At 46.7% G+C, this 27881-nt stretch overlaps 1 protein-coding gene across 2 annotated transcripts; it reads left to right on the top strand.

Moving 5' to 3' along the window:
- Positions 1-96: 96 nt before the first annotated feature.
- On the top strand, positions 97-27881 carry LOC117346603 (E3 ubiquitin-protein ligase TRIM39-like). 2 transcript variants are annotated; one of them, XM_033916450.1, is made up of 7 exons: positions 97-289; positions 1061-1522; positions 3959-4054; positions 10227-10457; positions 12642-12664; positions 14830-14927; positions 27193-27881. In XM_033916450.1, the coding sequence occupies exons 2-7, from the start codon at positions 1103-1105 to the stop codon at positions 27705-27707; spliced, it is 1383 nt and encodes a 460-aa protein (XP_033772341.1). In that variant the 5' UTR covers positions 97-289; positions 1061-1102; the 3' UTR covers positions 27708-27881. The 2 variants fall into 2 exon arrangements, with proteins under 2 accessions (XP_033772341.1, XP_033772342.1); XM_033916451.1 differs by lacking the exon at positions 3959-4054 and adding an exon at positions 3816-3899.

The following is a 27881-nucleotide window of genomic DNA, read 5'->3' as shown; positions in this document are numbered from 1 at the left end:
TGCGCAAAGGAAGATTGAGCGTTCTCCGCGTCCGTAGTTATGGACGGCGGGCTATTTATAGAGCACTGGGAGACCGCATGTGTCGGAAGTTTGACCATTGTGGGCTGCCGTAGCTGTGTGGATGGTGGTCTCATGAAAAAAAACAAAAAAACCAAACACCCCATTGCCTAGGCTGGCGCTGCAGAATAGAACGTTAGGAAGAGAAAGAAGAGGAGGAGGAGGGATTTTGAGACTGGATGCGGAGGAAGATTGATCTCGCTGGGCTGCCGTAGCTGTGGATGATGTTCTGGTAATTCCCTCCATCCTCAGTCAGAAAAGTGTAGAACAGGAGTATTAGGAGGCCGAACAGAGGAAGTTTGAGCTCCCTGGGCTGCCGTAGCCATGTGGATGGCAGGCTCTTAGCCTTTCCCCCCTCCCTTCTTGCTGCAGAGAAGGAAGTTAGAAGCAAGGGGAGAAGGGGGGGAAGGTGCATGGCAGCAAGGCTACGTTTTGGAGGAGTCTCTTCTGGCTCCCAGTGATTCCCAGAATCCATTTCAAATGCTCCTGCCTGGCTTTTAAGGCATCCTTCCTCCCTTAATCCCACTATCTTATAACTCCTCGAGTCCTGACTCTACCAGACCTGCCCAAAGGTATAAACTATCTTTCCCCTCTCTACACGGTATTCGCTGCGCAGGCAAACTGGGAAAATCCCTTCTCTTCAGAATCACAGGTCTTTGGAACGACCTTACTCCCCCGCTGCGGAACCTGGGCTTCCTCCAATTATTCCGCAAGCAACTGAAAACCTGGCTTTTCACTAAAATGTAATTCTATCCCCCCCCCCTTACTCTTCTCTTCTATATATAAGTTCATGTAAACCTTTTTTTTTTCCTTCTCTTCCTATATTTTAAGTTCTTGTAAACCGTGCCGAGCTCCACAACATCCGTGGAGATGATGCGGTATATAAACTTAAGGTTTAGTTTAGTTTAGTAGTTTATAGGAGTCTCTCTTGATCTCTTTTCATCCCCCCTCCACTCTCTGCTAGATTCTCCTCTGGTGTATTATTTATTTATTTTTTTTGCAGGCGTCTTCTATAGAGTTTGATCCCTCCTTTACAAAGAAGCCCATGGCGTCCTCAGACCCGGTGACCGATCTCCAAGATGAGGCCACCTGCTCCATCTGCCTGGAGTATTTCCGGGACCCCGTCTCCGTGGAGTGCGGCCACAGTTTCTGCCGCCCCTGCATTTCTGAGGCCTGGCGAGGCGTCTACACCAACTTCTCCTGCCCCCAGTGCCGCAAGACGTCCAAGTGGAAGAAGCTGCGGCCCAACCGGGAGCTGGCCAGCGTGGTGGAGATCTCCATGCGGATTGGGGCCCAGGGCCAGGAGGCAGCGGCACGGAAGTCAGAGCTGTGCACCAGGCATGGCGAGGCCCTGAAGCTGTACTGTGAGGAGGACCAGATCAAGGTTTGCGCTATATGCCGTGAGTCAGGGGATCACCGGTATCACTCCGTGCTGCCTGCTGATGAGGTTACACAGGAATATAAGGTAGGTGGTGGCAGTGTATTTGGCTGCAAAAAAAAGTTGGGGGTTGATAGTCAAAGCGATTTAACCGGAGAGAAGAGGCTTCTGTCTAGTTAAATTGCACTGGTCAGCCCAGGAGATATTATTCATGGATACTTGGACAGTGCCACTGAGTATTCACTCTGATTGCCACAACACTCTCTAGTCAATGTTGTAGCAGAATTGGGGCTGTGCCAAGAGTTAATGTAAGCAGTGGTGATTTTCGGTATTTGTGCTTGCGTATTCAACCAGATACAAAAAAGAAGGCAAAAGATGTCAGTAAGGACTCTATGAGTGTGTCTATCAGCTAATCACTACTAACAGACCAAACCACACAAATACCAAATGTCAGTTGAGGAGTAGCGTCCCTACTCCTCAATTGACATTTGGTATTTGTGTGGTTTGGTCTGTTAGTAGTGATTAGCTGATAGACACACTCATAGAGTCCTTACTGACATCTTTTGCCTTCTTTTTTGTATCTTTTTAAGCACCTTTTGGCAAACGTATAGGAGTTTATAGTTTAGTTTGCGTATTTAACCAGGCATGTTGGGAACATGTAAAATAGTGATCCTAAAATTCTTGGTTAGCTACGCAGATTTGGCATTGAATATTAGCTATACCCAGATAGGGTTCAGCCCTGAATATTCAGTGTAGCTATACTTTTATGTGATTTGTGGCATGATTCATACTTTTTATGATCTGACAAGAAAGAAAACTAAAAATGACACAGAATGTGTACTGGGGTGGGAAGGAAAGGAAAAGGGAATAAGAGCACGAGAAAAGGCAGATGAAGTGGCATCTGGGAAAGGCGCCATATGTACCTCATAAAAATAATTTCTAGATGTCTCATGGGGAACAGGTTTTGGTTTTCCCAGCTTTTGCATTTCTTGCAGAACCCACTTGTACCTTTTGGAAATTTCTGGATTCTAAAAAGGGTGTTTAAATACAGCATGTTGCACATAAATTCTGTAGCAGTATGTGGGTAGCCAGATTCTGTTATAGAATACCAGTGTAAGCATTTAACTGCACTCACTTAAAGCCATATCAATAGCAGATGTAAATGTGCACACCTGAATGTAGCAGTTTAGCGTTTAAATGCAAGTACCATAGAGTCTTGGATCATCCAGCCTTTGCTTAACCAACCATCTGGCATATATAACAGCTGCCCCCCCCTCCCTCCCCCCCCCCCGGATGGAGGTCTAGAACAATTTATCACAATTGCAGCCATTTCAGTGCGATGAACTGACTGCGATGAATCTGATTTAGTGTGGGAGGGCGATGCCGTGGAGCAGCAGGGCTAAGGGGAAAAGCATGCAGCGGTGAGCAGCAGGCTGCATGGTGAGGCCTGGAAGCATGCATGCAAGATTGGCTAGTGGGGAGCCCGGTTCCAGGGCTGGAGCTGTTCTTCAGCTGAGTCCCAGGGCCCTTGGGGGGGAGAGAGGGAGGAGGGCAGGAGAAGCTGCTCTTCACAACAAGCGGGCGGCGGTGGCTGGCCCAGCTGGAGCTTTCAGCTGCGCATCTCAAAAGTCCAGCCTCCCTGCAATGGGATGATTCATCGCGGCTGTTTCGTTGCAGTCACGATGAAATGGCTGCAGTGAATTGTCCCATTCCACCCTGGAAGATGTCATTCCCACTTTTTTTTCCCCCACACTACTACTACCACTACTACTATTAATTAGAAGTCTGCTGTACGAGCACCTGGCAAGCATGTGAATGTTAGCATTCTGTAATCTTCGCACGCAAATGGCGCTTACATTTAAGTGCTAAGGCTACAGAATTAGGGGGGTTACCCTGGAGTCTACATACGATGCTCAAAATTGTGAGCGCTTAGCCCATTTGCATTCGCAATTTAATTGAGCGATGGGGGCCAAATACTGTTGTTAATTGGCACGGTTTAGATAGGTGCTCTCATCTTGCTACGTGGCATTCTACAAAGTTGCGATTGTAAATCTTATAGCGCAGTGGTTCCCAACCCTTTCCTGGAAGACCCTCCCCCCCCCCCAGGCCAGTCGGGTTTTCAGGATAGCCCTAATGAATATGCATGGAGCAGATTTGCATGCCTGGCACCTCCATTATAGGCAGATCTCTCTCATGCATATTCATTAGGGCTATCCTGAAAACCCGGCTGGCCTGGGAGGTCCTCCAGGACAGGGTTGGGAACCACTGCGCTATAAGATTTACAATTGCAACTTTGTTAGGGGTACAGTGGTTCTGCAGTACTCCCTGCTAGAAAGCATACCCATATTGCGATAAATTTTCAATTTTTTTTTTTGTGCAGAATTCCAGCAGGAGTAATACGAACACATTGTATTTACGTGTATTACTGTCCTATCAAATCACCTTATTGTCTCCAACTGCAAAGGTTTGTGGCTTTCAGATTATTATTATCCTGCTGTATTTATCTTCTTTCCTCTCACGAAGAGGAAACTCCAGAGCCGTCTGGAACCTTTGAGGAAGGAACTGACTAAAGCTCAGGAGGCGAAGAGTGCTGAGGAGAGGAAAATCTCCAGCCTGACCGTTAGTATTGATTGATTTTTATTATTTGTACATTTATTTTGTATTTATATTCCTTCTTATGAGCTAAGTGGTGTACATTCAGGTATTCGAGCATTTTTCCTGTCTTATTCAGCTCAATCTTCAGCCAGTTAACAAAAACGGGGGTCTAGGATGACTTGTGCTTCCTTTAGTATAATTTTTCTCTTGCACCTAAAGTGCTTTAAATTATAAGTAATTAGATTTATTGGCGCACTTATTTTAGATCTATAAACAATAACTTAATTTGAAGATAGAACTCATCCCCAAACTCGATAATGAGGTTGAAGTATCATAAATATGCATATTTCTCAGCGGCGGCAAAGAAAGTGAACAGGATGTTGGGCATGATAAAGAAGGGAATCGCGAGTAGATCAGCAGACGTCTTAATGCCGCTTTACAGAGCAATGGTCAGACCACATTTGGAGTACTGTGTTCAACACTGGTCTCCCTATCTAAAGAAAGATATAACCCTGCTGGAGAGGGCGCAGAGGCGAGCCACGAAGCTAGTAAAAGGTATGGAGAATTTGAGCTACAAAGAACGCCTCGGAAAACTGGGATTGTTCACCCCCGAGAAGAGAAGACTGCGAGGGGATATGATAGAGACTTTAAAAATACTAAAAGGATTCAACAAAATAGAGCAAGAAACATCGTTATTCACATTGTCAAATGTGACACGGACAAGAGGTCATGGACTGAAACTGAGGGGCAACAGATCCAGGACAAATGTCAGGAAGTTCCGCTTTACACAGCGAGTGGTGGACGCCTGGAATGCTCTCTCAGAGGAGGTTGTGACGGAGACCCCCATTCGGGGATTCAAGGGCAAGTTGGATGCACACCTTCTTGCAAATCACATTGAAGGATACGGGCAAACAAGGGATTCATCAGGGAACACCTAGCTTGGCCTCCGCGTGCGCGGGTCTAGATGGACCTAGGGTCTGTTCCGGTGAAGGCATTTCTTATGTTCTTATAATCTAGATGTTATTTCAAGCCTTCATTTCTGAAGGCATATGATGTAATCATCTACTTCAAAACCTCCTTCCTACCTATAAATTTATTTATTTCTTTATAAATTTATTGAAATATTTATTGATGAAATGGTTAAAGAACCAACTAACTAACTGGGGGATATAATTTAGTAGGAAGGTCCGTAAGATTGTAAGGCAAGTGGCACAACAGCAACATTGTCCCCCGAAGAAGGCTTTCCATTAGCTGAAACACTCTGAATTCAATGTGAGCGTCGGGCAGTTCATGGTCCCCCAATATTGGCTTTGGCTGGAGAAGCCACGAAGATAAATGTTGTTGCTCTTGTATAAAGTATATACTTAGAACAATATATAGATAGATAAAGCTTAACAATTTTATTTTATTTTTTTAATCTTTATTCATTTTCAGAAATTACAACAAGTGTACAATAATCACTCAGAAATATATTAATTAATCACTTGACAATCTTATTTGTAATCCTCCAAATATATAAATATAAAAGAATCCCATCCCTCCCACCCATATAATAATAATTAACAATTATTGTCAGTCATATTCCCCCCCCCTTTATCTTAACCAATACTGAGGTGTTTAGAAGCTTAACAATTTTAAATTATATCCCCCCAGTTAGTTAGTTGGTTCTTTAACCATTTCATCAATAAATATTTCAATAAATTTAGAAATAAATTTAGAGGTAGGAAGGAGGTTTTGAAGTAGATGATTACATCATATGCTTTCAGAATGAAGACTTGAAATAACATCTAGGTTATAAGAGGTCTCTTTACTGAGAAATATGCATATTTATGATACTTCAACCTCATCGAGTTTGGGGATGAGTTCTATCTTCAAATTAAGTTATTGTTTATAGATCTAAAATAAGTGTGCCAATAAATCTAATTACTTATAATTCAAAGCACTTTAGGTGCAAGAGAAAAATTATACTAAAGGAAGCACAAGTCATCCTGTACCCCCATTTTTGTTAACGTGCATACATCAGAGTGTGGGTTGGATAATTTATACATTTGATCTGTGTTTGTAGTTTGAGTTTCAATCTTCAGCCAATGGCAGGCAGCACATTTACCCCTCCCCCCCCTTACCAAACCGCAATGCCGTTTTTTAGCGTAGGCTGGCGCACTGAATGCTCATAGGAACTCTATGGACACTGAATGTTTTTGGAATGGTTTGGGGATGGATTTTTCACTGGGATTCACAAATGAGTGAGGAATTGATAAACCGGGAATGGTGTCTGCACAGATGACTGAACAGACATGGACCACAGGGAGTCTGCTCAAGATAAGTTTAACAATTAAATTCTTTTTGATTGTCTTGTACAAAAAACAAAAGGAATTGACTCCAAAATATCCACAAAGAAGAAAATCCAGAGAAAACCAAAAAAACTCTGGAGTGACGATGTTCCCAAATGGACTTTATTTGAAAGTATCAAAGTTCCAAAGGTACACTAAAATCATCCACATAAAATAATTCCATCCACATAAAAGTAAATCATCCACATAAGAGCCTTAAAGGACCTACTCCGCTAGGGATACAGGACCCAACACGGTCCGCGTTTCGACATAAAGTCTTCTTCAGGGGTCCAATTGTGTGGTGAACCGGAAGTGAGACACTGCTTGCATTTGCAATTATTTTATATGGATGATTTTAGTGTACCTTTGGAACTTTGATACTTTCAAATAAAGTCCATTTGGGAACATCGTCACTCCACTGATTGTCTTGTACAAAAATCTTGTTAAATTAGTCTGGTAGGCCGGTGATACAGTGATGTTTCTGATTATGCCATTGCCGGTAGGGATGGTCCTAACTTCTGACTGAGCACTTTCTATATTATTTTAAAAATTTATGGATCGCTTAAATCTAAGCAATGTCCAAAACATTTACATCCACAATTTCAAACACAAACAAACATTGTAAAATGCAGTAAACAAATAAATCTACCCCACAAATTTCCTCAATGCAGAATTCTTTAAATCTGAAACAGATACACTTCTCCCTCCATATTCGCTGTGATAGGGCAGGGGTAGGCAATTCCGGCCCTCGAGAGCCGGAGCCAGGTCAGGTTTTCAGGATAGCCACAATGAATATGTATGAGATGGATTTGCATGCACTGCCTCTTTGAGGTGCAAATCTATCTCGTGCATACTTATTGTGGAGATCCTGAAAACCTGACCTGGCTCCGGCTCTCGAGGACCGGAATTGCCTACCCCTGTGATAGGGGATTAACAGACCCGTGAATACAGAAAAAGCACAAATAACTTTTTCATATGTTATTCGCTGTTTTCTATTAAAAGCCATCGTGAATATGGTGAAACCGCGAATAACATGGTGGGAGACCTGGCCTGTTCCTGAAGGGGAGTCAAAACACGGTGAAGGAAAGTGCTGGGAATCGGCGCTTTTTTCTCTGTAAACGCTTGGAATCGGCAATTTCTCTCTGCAAGCTGACATAATTTGAGGGGAGGAGCCAGCAAGCTTAAAAAATCGCAAAAAATTGAAACTGCGCATGCTGAAACCGCAAGTACGGAGGGAGAAGTGTAATAACCACAGAATTAAAGAAAGGTGTCCATAAATAATTGTGTTTTTTAACATTTTCTTAAGACACACGATCTTTGCATAATCCCATTATACTTGGAATTGAATTCCAAAGATTCTTACCGGCAAGTGAGAAAATAGATATTCTAGATTTAACATAACGAAACCCATTTTCTTTTAAACTGATGAGCAACATCCCTCCCTCAGATCTCAGACATCTTGCGGGCTGATAGATTTCCCACAAGCTTTGAAAACAAGTAGGAGAAGAGGAGTACAATATTTTTGTTAAGTTTTTTATTCATTTTTCATATAACAAGTGTACCACTTAAATTTATACAATTTCATTACATACACACTTGATATTCCTTTTCATACATTACTATACTATATATATAATGTATCCTATATAATAAAAGGTTAGTGGCGCATGCGCTTTTAAAAAAGCGTGATTATTGCGGCCGTGGTGTGTGATCCGTGGCCGTGTTCCATTTCAGAACCCGGCCAATGATCACTCTGGCCACTCCCCTCCTCCCGTCTTCACCAACCCGAAGGAAGCTCAACAGACCTCCCGCCCTCACCTCACCAACCCGAAGCAAGCTGGACAATGCCTCCCGCCCTCGCTCACCGCTGCTGTCACTGCCGCTGCCGCTGATCCTCCTCTTCGGGGCAGCCTGCGATCGTGACCGGCTTTGGCGGGCCTCGCGGGCCACTTTCCGGCCTCGGTGGCACGTTCACTCTGACGCACGGGATCGCGTCAGGGGAGAGCGTGCTTCCGGGTTGGGGAGCGGCCTGCGAAGTTCGCTGGGGCCGGCCACCACGATCGCGGCCTGCTTTGAAGAGGAGCAGGCCAGAAGACGCCAGGATGGAGGGAGGGTAAGCAGGGGGATTAATTCAGGGGGCCAGAGGGAGAGGGAAAGGGGCCATGGAGAGATAGGAAGAGGGAAAAGGGGCTGCTTTGGGTGGGAGGTGTGTGCTGGGGGCAGACAGCTTTGCTCGGGGGGGGGGGGAGACAGAAGGACACAGACAGCGGCCAAGGAGAGAGATAAAGAAACACAGACAGACAGACACTCTATTCTAGCACCCGTTAATGTAACGGGCTTAAAGACTAGTCATTATATAATCTTTTACTATAATTTTGAAACAGTATATAATATTTAATAAGTATACCAACTATTTCTCAATTATAAACCCATCCCCTCCCCTTCCTTTGCCAACTGCATATAATACTACAAGATATATTGATAAATTATTTATATTATAAGATGAATAAAATAAACCCTCCCACCCCCCCACCCCCCTCTTATCAATATCTTATTATGGGAAAATTGTATCATTCATTGCAAAAATCTATTGATGATCCCCAAATCTTCTTAAACTTATCTATATAACCTTTTTGTGTTGCAAATGTACGTTCCATTTTATACATATGGCATACTGAATTCCACCAAAAGTTATAATATTTGATGAACGACAGACAGAGCTTTATAGCAAATTCTCTGCTGAACAGGTAACCAGTGGAGAGCTTTTAAGATTGGAGTAATATGGGCAACCCTAGGAATACCCATTATCAATCTAGCCGCTGAATTCATTAGAAGTTGGACAGGTTTGCAAGTCTTCTTCGACAATCCGAGATGATGCAAAAGATTGCAGTAATCAATTTGAGATAATAAGGCTTGAATGACAAAAGTGAAAATCCACAGGCAGGAGCATCTAATATAATAAAACGCTAGGCCGCGCATGCGCACTCCCATCGCGTGGGTCCGTTTTCTGTGAGCTGTAGCGACCCATAGGAAGTGCGCATGCGCGGCTTACGGTTCTTTGAAAGACGCAGTGGTGGCTACTCTCACGATCCCCGCCTGCGTCGGACTTTTGACGCAGGTGGGGATCATGAGAGGAGCCACCGCCGCGTCTTTCAACTAAAAAAAAATATATGGCAAGGCGGATGTCGGCCGCGGCGGCTGTTGGCGGCTGCAGGCCGCGGCAGCTGTAGCTCGCCGCGGCCGAGCACGGAGACGGGCCAAAGTTTTTTTTCAACTTCTCAAAGACGCTGCAGCTCCTCTCACGAGCTGCTCCTGCGTCGGAGAAGGCGGCGATCGTGAGAGGAGCCGCCGGGAAGTTACACTGCTGGGGGCTCGGGCTGTTAGGTCCGTGCAGGCTCCTCTCGCGGTAAATAGAGGGAGAGGGAATGCTGCGGCTGCTGGACAGGGAAGTAGGGAAGGAGATAGGAAGAAAGGGACAGGGGCAGGGAGAGAGACAGAAAGAAAGAAAGACAGCGGGAGGAAGGGAGACAGAAAGAAAAGAAGAAAGACACAGGGACAGGGAGAGACACAGAAAGACAGACAGACAAAGGGGGCCAGGGTCAGAGACAAACAGAAAGAAAGACAGCAGGACAGAGAGAGAGAGAGACGGAAATAAAGACAGACAGACATATATTCTAGCACCCGTTAATGTAACGGGCTAAAATACTAGTATAATATATTACATGTTAATTATTTTTAGGTGAGATTTTTTTTTTTTTTTTTAATATCAGGCCCAGGATCTTTTTGGATGTCCCACATAAGTACTCGATTATATAAAATGATTTCACCCCCCCACCCCCAAATGTGTCCGCTTGTTTGATTTAAAGGAAAAGGTGAGAATGGAGAAGCAGAAATGCGTGAAGGAACTGGCCCAGCTGCGCCAGATGCTGAGCGACAGGGAGCACGCCGTCTTCGCCAGGCTGGAGGAGACGGAGAAGCGAATCGCACTGACGGGGCAGGGAAACGTCAAGAAATTCTCCGAGAAAATCTCCTCCCTGACCCAGCTGATCACAGAGATAGAGCAGAAGAGCCGCCAGCCAGCCAAGGAGTTCTTGAAGGTAATTTTATACTTCTCAGATGGTCCCGTTCAGGGAGCAGCTCTGCAGTGACATGAGCAAATGGGTAATTGGGCACCTGAGCGTGGCTTCATATTAAACATTACACGCAACTTGATCACATAAATCACAGAATACTGTCACTTTTCACAGGGAGGTCTACATCCAACACGTGTAAGTGGCAGCAGAACACCTCAAAGCTTATTTGTCACACAATGTGTAATTGAACTCTGAAATTGTGAATGTGGTGAGTTAGCTTAGCAGGGTTTAACCCTTCAGTTGGCAGATAATGAAACGGCTGCTTTACGTAACTTAAGAACATAAGTCTAGGTCGGCCCCCATCCCGCCCACATACTGCCAGATACGCCCCTTTTAGCTCTGGGCGCACAGCGGCATTTGGAGACATAAAAAGTCCCGTGGAACATCCAGACATTTGTTTTGATTATCGGCACTTGGGGACGGGTTTTTAAGACGTGTTTAAGTTTTTGATTAAGAGCCCCATAGCCTATAGGGAGAGGAGATAGTGGATGCTGCGGAAGGGCAGACTGAATGGACGGTGTCAGGTCAAAAGCACGCCGGGACAAAGGCGCGCCCAGACAATTGAGCGCAGCGCGCGCCGCCACACCGCTCTAAATTACTGTTTTTAGTGCTCCGACGGGGGGCCGTGGGGGGGAACCCCCCCCACTTTACTTAACAGACATCGTGCCGCGTTGTGGGAGGTGTGGGGGGTTGTAACCCCCCACATTTTACTGAAAACTTCACTTTTTCCCTGTTTTTAGGGAAAAAGTTCAGTTTACAGTAAAATGTGGAGGGTTACAACCCCCAAACCCCCCCATAACGCCGGTGCGATGTCTATTAAGTAAACTGGGGGGGGTTCCCCAACAAAACCCCCCATCGGAGCCCCTAAAAACTGTAATTTAGAGCGGCGTGGCGGCGCGCGCTTTTGTCTTTCGCGCCGTTGTCTATGAACCGAATGGACCATTTGGCCTTTATCTGCCATCATGTTTCTTATGATTGAATGACGGAGACTACGGCAATTGTGCCCTTTTTAAAATTCTGAAGCTTTTTCCTTCCATAAATGTAATCATCTCAAAGTAATATGAATCTATGAGTGATTTTTCCTGTGGAGGTTGTTATAATTTTTAGTTCTGATTCTTCTGGTCCTCCACCCCTCATACTTTACTGATGTGCTCAGTACCTACAAAATGAGCCACCAAGCCAGTCTGCAGAAGTGAGATTTGCTGCCCTTATGGAGAATTACAACCAATGCACATCTTTGCTGCTTATCATCAGAACCTCTGTGCAGGCATCACGCCGATGCAAGTAAAGTGTGACCGTGGCTTAGATTGCTAATGTGGCATTGAAGAAGGGTTTTGTTAAGCGAAATGTAATCTTTGAAATATGTAACTTAGAAATAACAACATCACTAATAATAAAACCCTCAGTTCGCATCCGCACTTCTACCTGCGTGATCCATGCTCTGTAGCGCCGTGGCTTCGCATGCACAATAGAAGGAGTCACTGGTGGTTTCTTCTGCGCATGCGGAGGCACCTTAAGTAGGGACGCACGGAGGCGACACCCCTCTCTTGACCTCACTCCGTCTAACACAGCGCAGCCCGTGGTCTGGCCGGCTCCCTTACAGTCCCTTGCCAAAGTTATTTTTAAGTTCAAAGCCGCCGCCCCGGCTCCTCTCACGAGCCATACCTGCATCGGAAGCCTCTGACGTCATGTCAGAGAGAAGGCTTCCGCCGCAGGTGCGGATCGTGAGAAGAGCTGCAGCTGCAGCTTTAAACTCAAAAATAACTTTGGCAAGGGACTGTAAGGGAGCCAGTCAGAAACAAACAGAAATGCTGCTGCACAGGGAAGTGGGGGGGGGAGGGAATGCTGCTGCACAGGGAAGTGGGGTGGGGGGAGGGAATGCTGCTGTTGCTGCACAGGGAAGTGGGGGAGGGAAATGCTGCTGGTGAGAAAAGGGAGCTGGGGGCTGGAAGCTGAAAGGAAAAAGATGGGAGAAGGGTGCTCGGGGGATGGGAGGGTAAAAATGGGTTTGGAGCTGGGGCTGAAAATAGGGGACATGTGAGGGAAGGAGGCTTTACTAGCACCCGTTAATGTAATGGGCTTAAACACTAGTTTACAATAAATAATGAAAAAGTGGTGTGTTTTCTCTTTCTGTTTCTCTCCATTCAGGACGTGAACAAGATTTTGAGCAGGTATGGTCGTCTTTTTCTGCTGGTTTGTCTGCATTCGGGTGTTGGCAGAGGATCTAGGGTCTTGCTTACTGGCTCCTAATTTCCCAGCCTCCTCCTCCTAAAGTATTCACAGGGGCATCGCTGAAAGGGAAGAAGCCATGAATAAAAGTTCTCATACTTTACTTAACAGAAAAAGCATCCAAAATGTGTTTCTTTGACCTTTTTCTAAAGTATGTTATTTCCCTCATCTTCTGAACTACGCCCGAGGGAGCACGTCCCAAAAGTAAGATTACATAGTTGCCCCTGTGCAATTAACTAGTCACCAGAAGTCTACCCCATTGCCTGGAACTTGTTAACCCAAATACAGTAACCCATCTTTTCTTTTAGGCTGATTTTGAAGTGGGTCCTCCATCCCTTCCTCTCCCAGCCTCCTCTTCCTGCCAGAGGGTCACATCTGCTGACCTCTTTCAGCAGGCCCCAATGGTTTTTAGTGTAGGTGGAAGTAGTTCTTCCTGTCACCGGCAACAGCTTAGAGGAGTATTTTGTAACAATATCTCAACTCTTCAGGTTCTTCCCTTTCTCAGCATGTTCCAGCCAATAATTCCCAAGATTTCCACCTTTATGCCCTTAAAAGCAACAAAGCAATCTGTACCGTCCCCTAGTCTGCCCCACCTCTCCCTGCCTGGCACTCATCTGTTTTCTCCAGCTGCATTCGGAGGAATGAGTACCTGTAAAAGATCATGGTTGTCATGCCATGCTGTTGGAAGTTTCAAGTTTATTTTATAATTTGGTTAATCGCCTATTCCAAATTCTAGGCGATGTACAAGTCAGCAAAATACATAGTTAAAATAAACTTACATAACTAACAAAGGGACTAAGTCTACAAAACCTAAAAAAAACACACTTTTTCAAGTACAATAAGACAATAGGCAAGGCAAGGAACGAAATACAATCTAATTAATATAGGAGCAAACAATTAGGGGTTAAAAACAGCAGGAAGGGAAAGACAAAACTGATTAAAAGGTTTAAAAATAAACAGAAGAGCAGTAAGCAATTCAATTAAGTATTGAATGCATCTTTAAAAAGAAAACTCTTGAGTTTGCTCTTAAATTTTTCCAAATTCTTTTCCTCTCAAGTAAATTGGGAGTGAATTCCATGTCTGAGGCGCCATGATAGTAAAGATAGATTGCCGTCGAGTGTTGATGATTTTAAGAGAGGGGATGACCAATAAATGGAAACCAAGAGGGCCACCGTCTTCTTTCTTTCTCATTTTGAGCCAACCAAGAAAATTTTCAGAACACTTGACCTGAGCATAGTGAAACTTGAGGGTTGGGATTTCTGCATTTAGGGCCTGATTCTCAAAACAGCGTCCCATTGCTGTCATAACAGACCAATCGGGAGGCTGTCTTTTTTTTTTATTATTATTGATGCCGGGAACGGAACCTATGGACGCCTTAAACGTAGACCTATAAGATGCTGGCCTACTGCTCTCATCCAATGTTACCAAGTCTATACTCATTCTGTAACTATGTCTTACCCTAAATGTCATGTACCCTCCTGGAAATGTCCAGCTTCTTCTTATGTAATCCGCTTTGAACCGCAAGGTACAAGCGGAATAGAAATCACTAATGTAATGTAATGTAATGTAATTTAAGGCATCTGTACAAAAAAATAGACTTGATTCTGGATGCAGCCCCTACCGGTGGTTGACACGTGGTAGGTGCCTGTTTTGCAGGCGTCATTTCCAGAATCGGGCCCTTGTCTATGTAGCTTTCCGAGTCCTGTTTTTAAGGTGCATTGATTAGGTAATTCCTGATTTTGCCCCATTGCATGCTTGGACTTATGCTTTTTTGTTCAGAGAAGTCTAAAATGCAAAGCTTTAGAGGTACAACAGGACTAAATCCAAGCTCAGTCTCTGTTCCTAAAGCCCTGGAGACACCCTCTGATCCTTTTGAATATTATGGGAGGGCGGTAGGGTGACCTTGTGGTGATCCTCTCTGCTAGATTCCTGCCTGCTCTCTTTGACCTTCCCTTTTTGGTGATCCGGTTCTGACCCTATATAAATTCATTAGCTTTGTTCGTGTTGAGATTTCAAATCCCGTCCAGCCACTTTACCTTAATAAAAATAGTAAAAATGTTTTGCTTAGAGAGTAATGGTCTTCTCTCTCTCTCTCCCTATCACTCAGGAGCAATTATGTGACATTTCAGCACCCAGACCCTGCATCTCCAAGGAAGAAATGTAGTTTGCTAGCTGGTCCTAAAGACTGGATGAAAAATCACAGAGGTAAAGATGGCGCACCTTTTCATTTCTAAGTGTCCTTGTAAGGGCAAAACAGGATGTTCCCTTCCAGTGTCCTCTTTTCTATAATATTGTAGTTCCAACCTTTTTTCCTTGTGTCCTTGTTTGTCCTTGGTTAAAGCGTTCTTGGGATGTACTAACTACCCCTAAAGATGTCTATTTTAAATTTGTATTATTGTCAATATATGTTTTTTTTACTGAAATTGTACACCGCCTAGAAGTCTGATTAGGTGGTATAAGAAATGTTAAACTTGAAACTACTTTAGGGACAAATCAATGTTTTATGGGTGGGAGAATTTAAAAGATAATTGAATATAGCCCTTGATTGGCCCACTGGCTCAGATGAAAGTTACATTGAGCCCATCATCCCGTCTCTGACTGTGGCCAATCCGAACCTTGTTACTCCATCCCAAGGATATACAAAACTTTCCCCAAGTTTATTAGGCTAATAAAGGTTTATGGACTTTTCTTTCGGTAACTTGTCCAAAGCCCTTTAGACGTAGCTGCTCTAGATGCCTTGATCAGAGCCTCTGAAAACAAATTCCACCATGTCCTGAGAAATCCTCCGTATTCAAATTGTCGGCTGCTTCTTTTTCTTTTCTATTTTCTTTAAAATTTGTATTTTCCACACTACCTCCAGATCTAGGCGGCTAAAAGGAAACCCAATAATTAAACACCCACAACCGGCCATAAGACCCAGAATAACAAAATCAAAACAGAACAATCATCGTACTGCAGATAAAAATTCTTCCATCACAGGTTATAATAGTTAAGGGGTCGGTATTTAAAGGGACTTATCCAGGCAAAAGGGGCTTCTTCCTGGTTAATCCCTGCTGAACTGGCCAGCTGCTGCTGTTCACCGGTACTTAATCAGTTGGTACCCCCAAATATCTCCACTAACTGGCTGTTCCCTAACCGACTAGGTTAGGATTGGACTGAGGTGGAGTTATGGTGGACTGGCAACTTAGCCAGTTAACGGGCACAATTGTCCTAACCTTATCCACTAAGTTAACCAGTACCGGTCTAAATATTGGCCAGTACCCGGTTAACTTAAGGGTTGCTGCACTAACCCAGATTATCCAGGGGTGTTGGGGTTTTTTTTTTTCTCCTCACTAGATTTTTATTAAATTTTAATAGATAAACATCATAACCATCTTGTCAGCAATCACAAAGATATTCCAAAATAAAAAGTACAAGAACCAAACAAATGGTTGTACCAGACTACACATCTGTCTGTCTCTGTTTGTCTCTCTGTCTGTCTCTGTTTGTCTCTCTGTCTGTCTCTCTGTCTGTCTCTGTTTGTCTCTCTGTCTGTCTCTGTTTGTCTCTCTGTCTGTCTCTGTTTGTCTCTCTGTCTGTCTCTGTTTGTCTCTGTGTCTATCTATCTATCTATATATATATATCTATATAGATATATATATATATCTATATATATATATATATATCTATAGATATATATATATATCTATAGATATATATATATATCTATAGATATCTATATATATATATCTATATATATATATATATATATATAGTTCACAGTTATACATTGCCATTAACCACCAAAGCTCATCCCTCCCTCCCACCCAAATTCCATAATATGACCAACATGGTAAATATGCCTAACTAATTTTATAGAAACTTAGTGGTTAACTGTTTAAGTGCGTGGGTCAGGGAACTTTGTGATTGACGGGAAATGTCTTAAAGAATTACCCCCCTCCCCGTTTTTTGGTTGTGTTTGGTTTTTTTTTTTTAACAAAACCGCACAAGCGGTTTTTAGCACCGTCCGGCCCTGAAAGCTCTGCGCCGTTCTGACGCTTATAGGAACGCTGAGCGTTGGAGCAGTATAGAGCATTCAGAGCACCAGCCAGCGCTAAAAACGGCTTGTGTAGTTTTGTGAAAGGGGGAGGGGGGGTTATTCTTCAAGACCTTTCTGGTCAATCGCAGTTCCCCAACCCACTCATGTACTAGATAAAACAGTTAACCACTAAGAGCTGCTTTTTACTAAGGTACGCTAGCAGTTTTAGCGTGCGCTAAACACAGACGCCTCCACAGAGCTTGCGTTAGTAATTTTGGTTTAGCGGGTGGTTAGTGCGTGCTAAAAATGCTGCCGCACCTTAGGAAAAGGAGCCCTAAGTTTCTGTAAAATGAATGTCCAGATTATCCAGGGTTAATTCAGCCCGAGCGGCTTACAGCCCAGTTACCGCTGAAAGCGTAATCAGACCCAGTAATTAAAGTGCTCATGTATATCGTCGTGCAAAGACTTGCTGGAAAAGAGAGGCTTTCAGCTGTTCACTGAATGAGAGCAATGGTGGTATTGAATGCACGCTGTGCGATGAAGTGCTCCAGAAGATGGGCCTGCAACTATAAGAAGAGAATTGTTTAAACATGCCTAAAGCAGAAGGTATATCAAGAAAGCAGAACTTGTGTTGGTTTGTACGTTTTTAAAGCAGTGTCAATACAAAAGACCTCGGCGGTTTCTGCCTTTTGTTTCTTCTGTATTTTTTTCTTTATTGCAGGGCAGGAGAGGCCGAAAGGGAGGAAGCCAGAGCAGGCAGGAGGACCGGCGAGAGATAGCTCCGCCCCCTCACCGCGTCATAGGTCACATCGGCGCCCGGGCTCCCCTTTAAGAAGAAGGGAAGCCAGGGCACGAGGCAGACCTCGGCGGTTTCTGCCTTTTGTTTCTTCTGAATTTTTTTCTTTATTGCAGGGCCGGAGAGGGCAGGAGAGGCCGAAAGGGAGGAAGCCAGAGCAGGCAGGAGGACCGGCGAGAGATAGCTCCGCCCCCTCACCGCGTCATAGGTCGCATCGGCGCCCGGGCTCCCCTTTAAGAAGAAGGGAAGCCAGGGCACGAGGCAGACCTCGGCGGTTTCTGCCTTTTGTTTCTTCTGTATTTTTTTCTTTATTGCAGGGCCGGAGAGGGCAGGAGAGGCCGAAAGGGAGGAAGCCAGAGCAGGCAGGAGGACCGGCGAGAGATAGCTCCGCCCCCTCACCGCGTCATAGGTCGCATCGGCGCCCGGGCTCCCCTTTAAGAAGAAGGGAAGCCAGGGCACGAGGCAGACCTCGGCGGTTTCTGCCTTTTGTTTCTTCTGTATTTTTTTCTTTATTGCAGGGCAGGAGAGGCCGAAAGGGAGGAAGCCAGAGCAGGCAGGAGGACCGGCGAGAGATAGCTCCGCCCCCTCACCGCGTCATAGGTCGCATCGGCGCCCGGGCTCCCCTTTAAGAAGAAGGGAGCCAACGGCGCCCAGCCGTTCGGCGCGTGGCAAAGGCGCTCACCTTAGCGAGAGCGCCTTTGCGAAGAAGCCTTGCGAGGGAACCAGAAACGCCAAGTAATTCACTTTCTTTTCTCTTTCTCTCTCTCTTACCCACAGCAGGAGCACACCAGCACTTCACGAGAGCGATGGAGGACCCAGGATCCCAGAGGTACTTTCCAGTATACTGCACAGAGTGTAATATGTACGACTACCTCCCCTTGGGGAGGCGGGAGTACATATGCAGTCGGTGTCAGGAACTGGAAAGCCTGAGGATGGAGGTCGACAGATTGAGGGTCAGGGTCGAGGGACTGGAGGGACTGCGCAACACAGAGGAGACGAGCTGGTCAACCGAGGACACAGACGGAGCAGGCCCCATTGTGGACCAGGTGAGGGACCTCGAGAGATTCATCGAGGAAGCCTATAGGAGGAAGGTGGAGGAACAGGACCAGCAGCTGCACAGACGGATGTCGGCAGACGAGACCCAGGATCCACAAGGCGACACCGGGGAAGGACCTAGCGGAGGAACCACGCAAGAGGAGGAGACCGTGACTCACCGGGACCCCGAGGGAGAGACACCGCACTACACCGAGGACACGGACCTGAGACAGAGGAGGTTGCTGAGGAAAGGGAAGTCTGCTATTGTGGTGGGAGACTCGATCTTGAGAGAGGTTGACAGTCACGTAGCTGGAGGAAGGGAGGACCGGCTGGTGACTTGTCTCCCAGGGGCCAATACACGAGACGTCACTGATAGGATCGAGAGGATCCTGGACGGAGCAGAGACAGAGGAGACTGCGGTGATAATCCACGTCGGAACGAACGATGTGAGCCGGAGGAACTTCAGCATGGCCACACTGACTGACCAGTTCAGGGTCCTGGGACGAAAGCTGAAGAGGAGTACCCGGAGGATAGCATTCTCAGAGATCCTGCCTGTACCGAGAGCAGATGCAAAGAGACAGGCAGACCTCCAGGCTGTGAATGCATGGTTGAGGAGATGGTGCCAGGAGGAGGGCTTCCACTTTGTGAGGAATTGGACGTCCTTCTGGGGAAAGAGTAAGCTCTACCGGCGGGACGGCCTGCACCTGAGCACAGCGGGAACTAGACTACTGGCAGCCAATGTGAGGAAGGAGATCGAGAGGGCTTTAAACTGAGGAGAAGGGGAAAGCCGACAGCTGATCTGATGTTGACGCTTCGGACAACAGTATCCAGAACAGATGCTGAACGGGCTGACTGCAAGGAGGAAATAGAGAGACCGATGGATCTTATGATCAGATAGCGAGGGAAACATCAGGTAAAGGGAGCTTGCTGGGAGGAGACTAAGGGGCATGGAGACACAAGGGGACTGGGTGGCACGAGAGCGAAAGCTGAGGGCAATATAGGGGTGCCACAAGGCGAGGGGGATCAAACGGAGGCTCAAGGGATGATAGCCCAGGAGGGGGCCGGTAGGGCTAGAAAACCCAGAGGAAAAGCGGGGAAGTGGGGTGGCGGGAATGTGGGGAAACCGAAAGCTACGAGGGTAAGGGCTAAGGGCAAAGCAGAAGCACAGGGAACAGGAAAACTGCCCGAAGTTCAAGGGGAGGCGGCCCAGGTAAATACAGAGGTGGAGGAAAAACGACGGGACCTGCGGTGCATGTACGCAAATGCAAGAAGCCTCATGGCCAAGATGGGTGAACTAGAGGTCGTGGCCAAGGGGGAAGACCTGGATATAATTGGAATTACAGAAACATGGTGGACAGAGGAGAATCAATGGGAGGTGGCGCTGCCGGGGTACAAGCTCTACAGGAGGGACAGGACCCACAAGAAGGGGGGAGGCATAGCACTATATATAAAGGACTCTATCTACTCGGTCGGGATGGATATGGCAAAGAAGGCAGAGGGGCTGGAATCGCTATGGGTCAAATTGCCGGGAAACAAGGGTGCAGGCATAAAACTGGGGCTGTACTATCGCCCACCTGGTACGCCGGAAGGAGTCGGACACGACTTGGAAGCTGAACTGAGACAAGAATGCAGGACTGGAAGTGTAACAGTGATGGGGGACTTCAACTACCCGGGGATTGACTGGAGTATGGGTCACTCCAACTGCACTAGGGAATCAGGATTTGTAGAAGCTGTGAGGGACTGCTTCATGGAGCAACTAGTCAGAGAACCAACACGAGGGAGTGCTACTCTTGACCTCATCCTAAACGGATTAGGGAGGCCTGCAAGAGGGGTAGAAGTGGGAGAACCACTAGGCAACAGTGACCACAACGCGATCAGATTCACATTAGAAAGGGGGACACCCACAGTAAGGAGGACCGCAACAACCGCGCTCAACTTCAGGAAAGGGAACTATGTTGCTATGAGGGAAATGGTGGGGAGGAAGCTCAGAAACATCCTTAGGATGGAGACTGTAGGAAGCGCCTGGACCCTATTCAGGGACACCCTGCAGGAAGCACAAAGAATGTACGTCCCCAGTTTCAAGAAAGGCGGCAAGAACAATCGGTCAAAGGACCCGGTTTGGATCTCAACAGAAGTAAAGAGGGCAATAAATGACAAAAAAGTATCCTTCCGGAGATGGAAAAAGGACCCAACGGAGGAAAATCTCCAGGCGCACAAGAAATGCCAAAAGGAATGCCACCGAGAGGTTAGAAAAGCAAAAGGGAAATACGAAGAGGGGCTGGCCAGGGAGACGAAAAACTTCAAGGCATTCTTCAGTTACGTAAAGGGGAAGCGACCAGCGAGAGAAGAGGTGGGGCCGTTGGACGATGGGGATAGGAAGGGAGTGATTAAGGAGGATAAAGAGGTAGCTGAGAGGTTGAACACGTTCTTCTCGTCGGTTTTCACGAGAGAAGACACATCTAATATACCGGACTCAGAGGAGCTCATGAGTGGAGAACAGGCTGAAAAATTGGAACACATAGAGGTAAGTAAGGAGGATGTCCTCAAACAGATAGACAGGTTAAAGTGCGGCAAATCGCCGGGCCCAGACGGGATCCACCCAAGGGTTCTAAAGGAACTAAGACAAGAAATAGCGGGCACAATCCAGCATGTTTGCAACCTATCCTTGAAAACTGGAGAGGTACCAGAGGACTGGAAATTGGCGAATGTCACACCTATCTTCAAGAAGGGATCGAGGGGTGACCCCGGGAACTACAGGCCGGTGAGCCTGACTTCAATTATAGGGAAGATGGTGGAAGCTATGATCAAGGACAGTATTTGCGAGCACATCGAGGGAAATGGCCTACTGAGAACAAGCCAGCATGGATTCTGTAAGGGAAGGTCATGCTTAACGAACCTTCTGTACTTCTTTGAGGGAATAAGCAGTCGGGTGGACAATGGGGAACCTATAGACATCATTTACCTCGATTTTCAAAAGGCTTTCGACAAGGTGCCACATGAAAGGCTGCTTAGGAAGCTGTGGAATCACGGGGTGGGAGGGGATGTGCACAGATGGATCGAGCACTGGTTGTCGGGTAGACTGCAGAGGGTCGGAGTAAAGGGACAATATTCTGACTGGCGGGGAGTTACAAGCGGTGTGCCACAGGGATCGGTGCTGGGGCCGTTACTCTTCAACATATTTATCAATGACCTGGAAAAGGATGCAAAGTGCGAGGTTATAAAATTTGCAGACGATACTAAACTGTGCGGCAGAGTTAGGTCCAGGGAGGAGTGTGAGGACCTACAAAGGGACCTGGACAAACTGGAAGACTGGGCAAACAAATGGCAAATGTGCTTTAACGTGGAAAAATGCAAGGCCATGCATATAGGGAAAAAGAACCCATTGTTCAACTACAAATTGGGGGGGGGGCATTGTTGGGAGACAGCAGTCTTGAGAGAGACTTGGGTGTGATGGTGGATGAATCACTGAAGCCATCTGCACAATGCGCAGCAGCCTCGAAAAAAGCCAACACAACAGGATGCTGGGCATCATAAAGAGGGGCATAACAACCAGGACACGGGAAGTCATCATGCCATTGTATCGAGCGATGGTGCGTCCGCATCTGGAATACTGCGTTCAATATTGGTCGCCGTACCTCAAGAAGGACATGGCGGTACTTGAGAGAGTCCAAAGGAGAGCAACGAAACTGGTAAGAGGGCTGGAACACTGCCCATACGCTGAGAGGTTGGATAGGCTGGGACTCTTCTCTCTGGAAAAAAGGAGGCTCAGGGGAGATATGATAGAGACCTTCAAGATCATGAGGGGCATAGAGAGGGTGGATAGGGACAGATTCTTCAGGCTGAAGGGGACAACAGGTACGAGGGGGCATTCGGAGAAACTGAAGGGAGATAGGTTCAAAACAAATGCAAGGAAGTTTTTTTTCACGCAAAGGGTCGTGGACACTTGGAATGCGCTACCGGAGGAAGTGATCAGGCAGAGTACGGTACAGGGATTCAAACAGGGATTGGACGAATTCCTGAGGGATAAAGGGATCGTGGGATACTGAGGGAGGAGCTGGGATGTAACACAAGTATAGAAAGCTAATAAGTATAGAAACCCAACCAGGTCGTGCATGCGCAAGACCGGAGGGTTAGGACTTCGATGGGAAGATGGGACTTCAATGGGAAGCCAAGGAGGCAGGGGAGCCCCTTCTGGTGATTCAGACAGGTCGTGACCTGTTTGGGCCGCCGCGGGAGCGGACTGCCGGGCAGGATGGACCTATGGTCTGACCCGGCGGAGGCACTGCTTATGTTCTTATGTTCTTAAAAGGGAAGCATGGTCATGCGAAGCCTTAAAAACCAAAGTCATAATTTTAAAATGGATTTTCCACATAATGGAAATCTAAAGTGAATGGATCGGCACGGGAAAGATACATTGAAACTAGAGAAACCTTACAAAGCAAATGAAGAGTCGTATTTGACCTGACTTTAAAATTGCTCGAAGGCCTTTCCTGAGGAAGACCAAGAAAAGCGACTTATTTTATTATTTTTAGGCCTCTGCCTGCCCCCACCCCCAAGATGGCTGCCCAGCCAGAGAGCTGTGCTTTGGTTGCCCAGACAACAGAACTCACAGTGGACATTCTGGGGGTAGAGAAGGCCTGTATAACTTTTTTAAAAATTGTTTTTTGCACATGAAAGACCCGGCAACAGTGGTTCTGCCGAGCATGCTGCAGGTAACATGGCAGCTACCCGGAGGAAGCCCAACCCTTGTTATGCCCTTTCTCCCAACTCACCTCGGCTCCTGACGACATCCCTCCTGACATCAGCGGGGATTTCTCTGTCCCACTTTGGAGGTGGATGGCAAGGGGGCAGAGCAAACCCCTGGCTCTGCTGAATTCAGATGCATTTTGCAGGGGAGCCCCAGTCTTTTTCTTCATGCTCCCTTGGTTTTGTGCAACCTCTTGGAGACTTTTAGCACCTTCCTGCATTGGGTGGTATCCCAGTGATCACTTGCTGCAACCAATATCTGGATGACTTTTTCTTCGTTAGCCTGCAAAAATTGGGGGTTTGCATGGAGAACCTCGATTCGTTCATGGCAGTTGCCAAGGAGTTCAGTGTTCCCATTGCATGCAACAACACTACCGGACCATGTCAGGTAATCACCTTTCTGGGAATGGAAATTGACTCCTCTCAAATGACCATCAGACAACCTGAGGAAAAAGTAAGTAACATGAAATTGAAAACTGAGAAGGCCTTAGCTTATCGCAAGCTCACACTATCAAATGCAGTCCCTTAATGGCTCCCTGAACTTCGCTTGCTGGTTTATTCCCTTGGGCAGAATATTCGTTCGTATTCTGGCAGTGGTAACGGCAGGCGTCGGCCGCAAGCATCACCACCTGAGGGTCTCGCAATATTGTAAGCGAGACCTCTAAATTTGGCTCCAGTTCCTTAGCGAATTTAATGGATTGGTTCTCAGTCAGGTGCAGCTGGTGTCTAGCATGGACATTTAACCTTTTCATGGATGCAGCCTGTGTGGTGGGGTGTGGAACTTACTATGATGTAGCCTGGTTTGCCACCTCTTGGCCTCAAGCATGGATAGACTCGGGCCTCACCAGGAACATCACCTTTCTCGAACTCTTCCTTATAGTTGTTGCATTGTATGTATGGGCCTACAAGCTTGGTAATAAGAGGGTGGTTTTTTGGTCTGACAATGAGGCAGTCGTCGAGACCATCAACAGGCAGACGGTCGGTTGCCCCTGGGTGGCAGAGATGGTCAGAGTTTTTGTACTGCGCTGCTTACAGATAAACCTCTCACTGCACAAATGAAGCACGTTCCCAGAGTGGGTAACTGAATAGCGAATGCTCTTTCACGTCAACAATTGCCTCTTTCGACAGCCCACCCCATTGTCAGAAGAGGAGCTGATGCAGATCCCCGAAGAGCTGTGGAAACTGGGAAATGTATCACCGAACTATTAATTTTTGGCTCCCCAGCTCCAGCTACATGGCTGGCATACCAAAAAGCCTACCAATGTGACTGTGGGCATGTCTGCCGTCTTAGTTGGGATTCCAGACCTGTGAGTAATCAGTTCTTCACAAGGTATATCGCAAATGCTTTCAGCAGCACTATCTCAAGGGCAAATGTTAACTATCACTTAGCGGGGTTCGCATTCTTCTCCAAGTTCTCTGGCTGGGGCAAACCACGGACCAGCTTCCTAGCAAAGACTACTGAAAGATTGGGCCAGGTGTATCCCAACTCCACCAGACACCCGACTTCCAGTTACCCAAGAGATACTGCATCTCCTTTGGGATACCTTAGGAACAATATGCCCGACAGAATATGAAACGGGGCTTTTCGGAGCAGCTTTCTCCCTGGCCGCCTTCGCGGCCATGTGCATCAGTAAACTAACAGTTCAATCCTGCCAGCACCCACCTTGTTGATATCACTTTCCAACATGGGGCAGTATACATATGCATTGCCAGATCTAAGACGGATCAGAGCAGCAAAGGTCACTCGATTCCCTTACACCGAGGCCCAGACCTACCAACTTGCCCTGTGGCTAACCTACAGCGATATATGGCATCCCGCCCGAAGGAGAGTCAGATCTTGCTAATCCACCAGAAGGCGAGTCCACTCGCCAAGTTTCAATTCACTGTGGTATTTGGAAGGGCATCCCGAACTCTTCAGCACACATTCCTTTTGCATTGGTGCCACAACATCCACCTTTCAACGCGGCCTCCCAGTAGCGGCAATACGAGATGTGAGGTGCTGGAATGTACCACAGCTATATTAGGCCTCACACCCTTGGAGATCCTCCCTCTTTCCCTTCGAACTAGTAACTGCATCTCTTCAAGGAATCCCCCACAAGAAACGCGTCATATGGATCATCGGACAATCCCATATCCTGAGAGCACGCGACAGATTACTCGGCCATCCCAACTCAAACCTGGGATTTGACACAGGAACTGACGAGATGAGATGGCGCTAATTGCTCCCCTGTATCTCAGAGCTGTTTGAATGCATGCCGCAACCAAATGTGCTAATTATTCACCTGGGGGACCATGACATCAGCACGAGTTTATGCAGGTGGTTTATTTTGGATGCAAAGAGAGACCTGTTTGACCTAGACCTCCTCCTTGAAGTCACACAGATCCTCTGGTCTGACATTATTCCCCACCCAGAGCCTTGCGCCTCCAAGCTCTGATCACGGGGGGTACAAAAGGTAAATCGTCAGATTGGCCAGTGGACGGAGTACCTGGGCGGAGGTAAGATCTGGCACAAGTGGGACACCCCCATCATCCCCGGACATTATCTCTTAGATGGGACCCTCCTCTCCAACGTAGCTACAGACCAGCTTATTAATGACTTCTAGGAGGCCTTGGAGAAACACTTTAAGGATGGGGGTTATAATGGGGTCCCGAGGCATTAAGAACTCGGGTTGTGGCCCTGAAATTTCTTGCCAAATAATTGAGACTGGACTCTTGGAGTGAGAGCATATGATGCCTACGGGCAAAGTATTGTCTGCCTTGCTGGCTTGCGTGGCAGATGGACTGTCGAACTGTGGGCAGATTTTGAATGGACTGAGGCAGTGGCCTTGCTGGAAAGATAGCATGGCAAGCCATGGAAGGGACTGAGGGGCTCCCTCCCTAGCTGGTGTTCCAAGGCGGGGAACAAGGCTTCAGTGGGGGTTTCTCTGTCCCTATTGGAGGTGGACGGAGCAAGTCCCTGGTGCCTCCGAATTCAAATGCAGTTTGCAGGGGAGACCCGGACTTTTTCTCCATACTCCCGGCAGCCAGATACCCCCCCTCCCGCCCGCCCCTTTTTCCTATGTTATGCGCCCTATCTGAGCACAAGTAGGCAACCTTGTCACCAGACGATACACAGTGCATAGCAGCTGACAGGAATTTTATGTTAGTAATCCGTGCCAATAAACTGTACTCTCATATTGTGCTTAGCAGTAGTCAGGTACACGATTTTAGTAAGAAGTGTGTCAAAAAATTGTACTCTCATTTTGCTGATGTTGTCACGACGGCGGATGCACCCGAGCCCTGAAAACTTCTGCCAAATAACCGAGACTGGACTCTCGGGGTGAGAGCATCCTACGCCTGCAGGCAAGAGATTGTCCGCCTCGCTGGCTTGCGTGGCAGGAGGACTGGCGAACTGTGGGCGGGTTTCGCATGGACTGATGCAGTGGCCTCGCTGGAAAGATAGCATGGCAGGCCACGGAAGGGACTGAGGGGGCTCCAAGGTGGCGAGCAAGGCCCAGAGAGTGCTTAAGGCTCGGGTGCTTCCCCGGATGGTGTTCATGATTGTTCTTAATAAAGTTGTGACCTTTTGTTCCCAGAAATTTCTCTGTGGCTATGATTTCTGAATGCCTTTCTCTGGGCGTACAAATGGCTGCCATCTGCCTATGTTACTGACAAAAAGTTTAAATAAAGAAAAGAGGACAAATTTTAATTGACAGTGTAGGGGAGGGAGGAAGTATTTTTTTATTTTTTTTTTTAAATCCATCCTTTTGGCTTCTCCAGCATTTTAAGCTGCTGAGAAACCTTCAGATTGTATGTCTTATTAACTGACTCTCCACCTGCTTAAACAGTTCTTTTTATCCCTCTCATCTCCCTTCTCTTTTTTTTTTTTTTTACAGTGTCAATAACAGTGGATCCTCTCACGGCCCATGTTCAGCTAAACCTGTCCCGGGACAAGAGAACTATGAAATACGTGGAGGATGCCCTCTTCTTTCAGGACAACCCTGAACGATTTAACGGCAAACCTTGTGCCCTGGCACGCCAGGGGTTCTTTCATGGGGCACACTACTGGGAGGTGGAGGTCGGAGGGGGAGTGTACTGGACTGTGGGTGCTGCTAGGGAATCCGTAAGGCGGAAGGGGGTGTTTAAGATCAAACCCTCTGCTGGAATCTGGGCGATTGGGCTCCTTGGTCTGTATCACGATGAATACTGGGCCTTCACTTCCCAGGATACCCCTCTAGTCCCGAACGAAAGTCCCAGCACCATAGGAGTGTTTCTCGACTTTGACAAGGGACAGATCTCGTTCTACAATGCTGAGAGCATGGAGACCCTCTTCATTTTCAATGACTGCTTCACAGAGAAAATCTATCCTTTCTTTTGCGTGGGCGCAGTGGGGACAGAACTGAGGATCTAGGATAGGTCCCATATTTTAGGTTGTGTCCTTGCTTTTACTCTGGTTTTCAGGATTCAGCACCCTATGTTGGGGAGTCTCTAGATTTTGTATAATGTCTTATGTACGTGTGTTCTTGGGACTCGTGACTCTGCTCAACTTTTATTGGCTTAATAAATTGCATTGATTTTTATGCGC

The sequence above is a fragment of the Geotrypetes seraphini genome, chromosome 12, assembly GCF_902459505.1.
Source record: "Geotrypetes seraphini chromosome 12, aGeoSer1.1, whole genome shotgun sequence".
NCBI lineage: Eukaryota > Metazoa > Chordata > Amphibia > Gymnophiona > Dermophiidae > Geotrypetes > Geotrypetes seraphini.
Note: the sequence above shows the minus strand (reverse complement) of the source record. Positions and strands in the feature narration are given on the sequence as shown.

What these genes read in the sequence shown, in the direction of transcription:
- LOC117346603 (XM_033916450.1), top strand. Translation starts at nt 1,103, where the DNA reads ATGGCGTCCTCAGACCCGGTGACCGATCTCCAAGATGAGGCCACCTGC. An exon ending in AGGTTACACAGGAATATAAG is followed by an intron (nt 1,523 to 3,958) that starts GTAGGTGGTGGC and finishes CCTCTCACGAAG; the next exon opens with AGGAAACTCCAGAGCCGTCT. An exon ending in CAGCCAAGGAGTTCTTGAAG is followed by an intron (nt 10,458 to 12,641) that starts GTAATTTTATAC and finishes CTCTCCATTCAG; the next exon opens with GACGTGAACAAGATTTTGAG.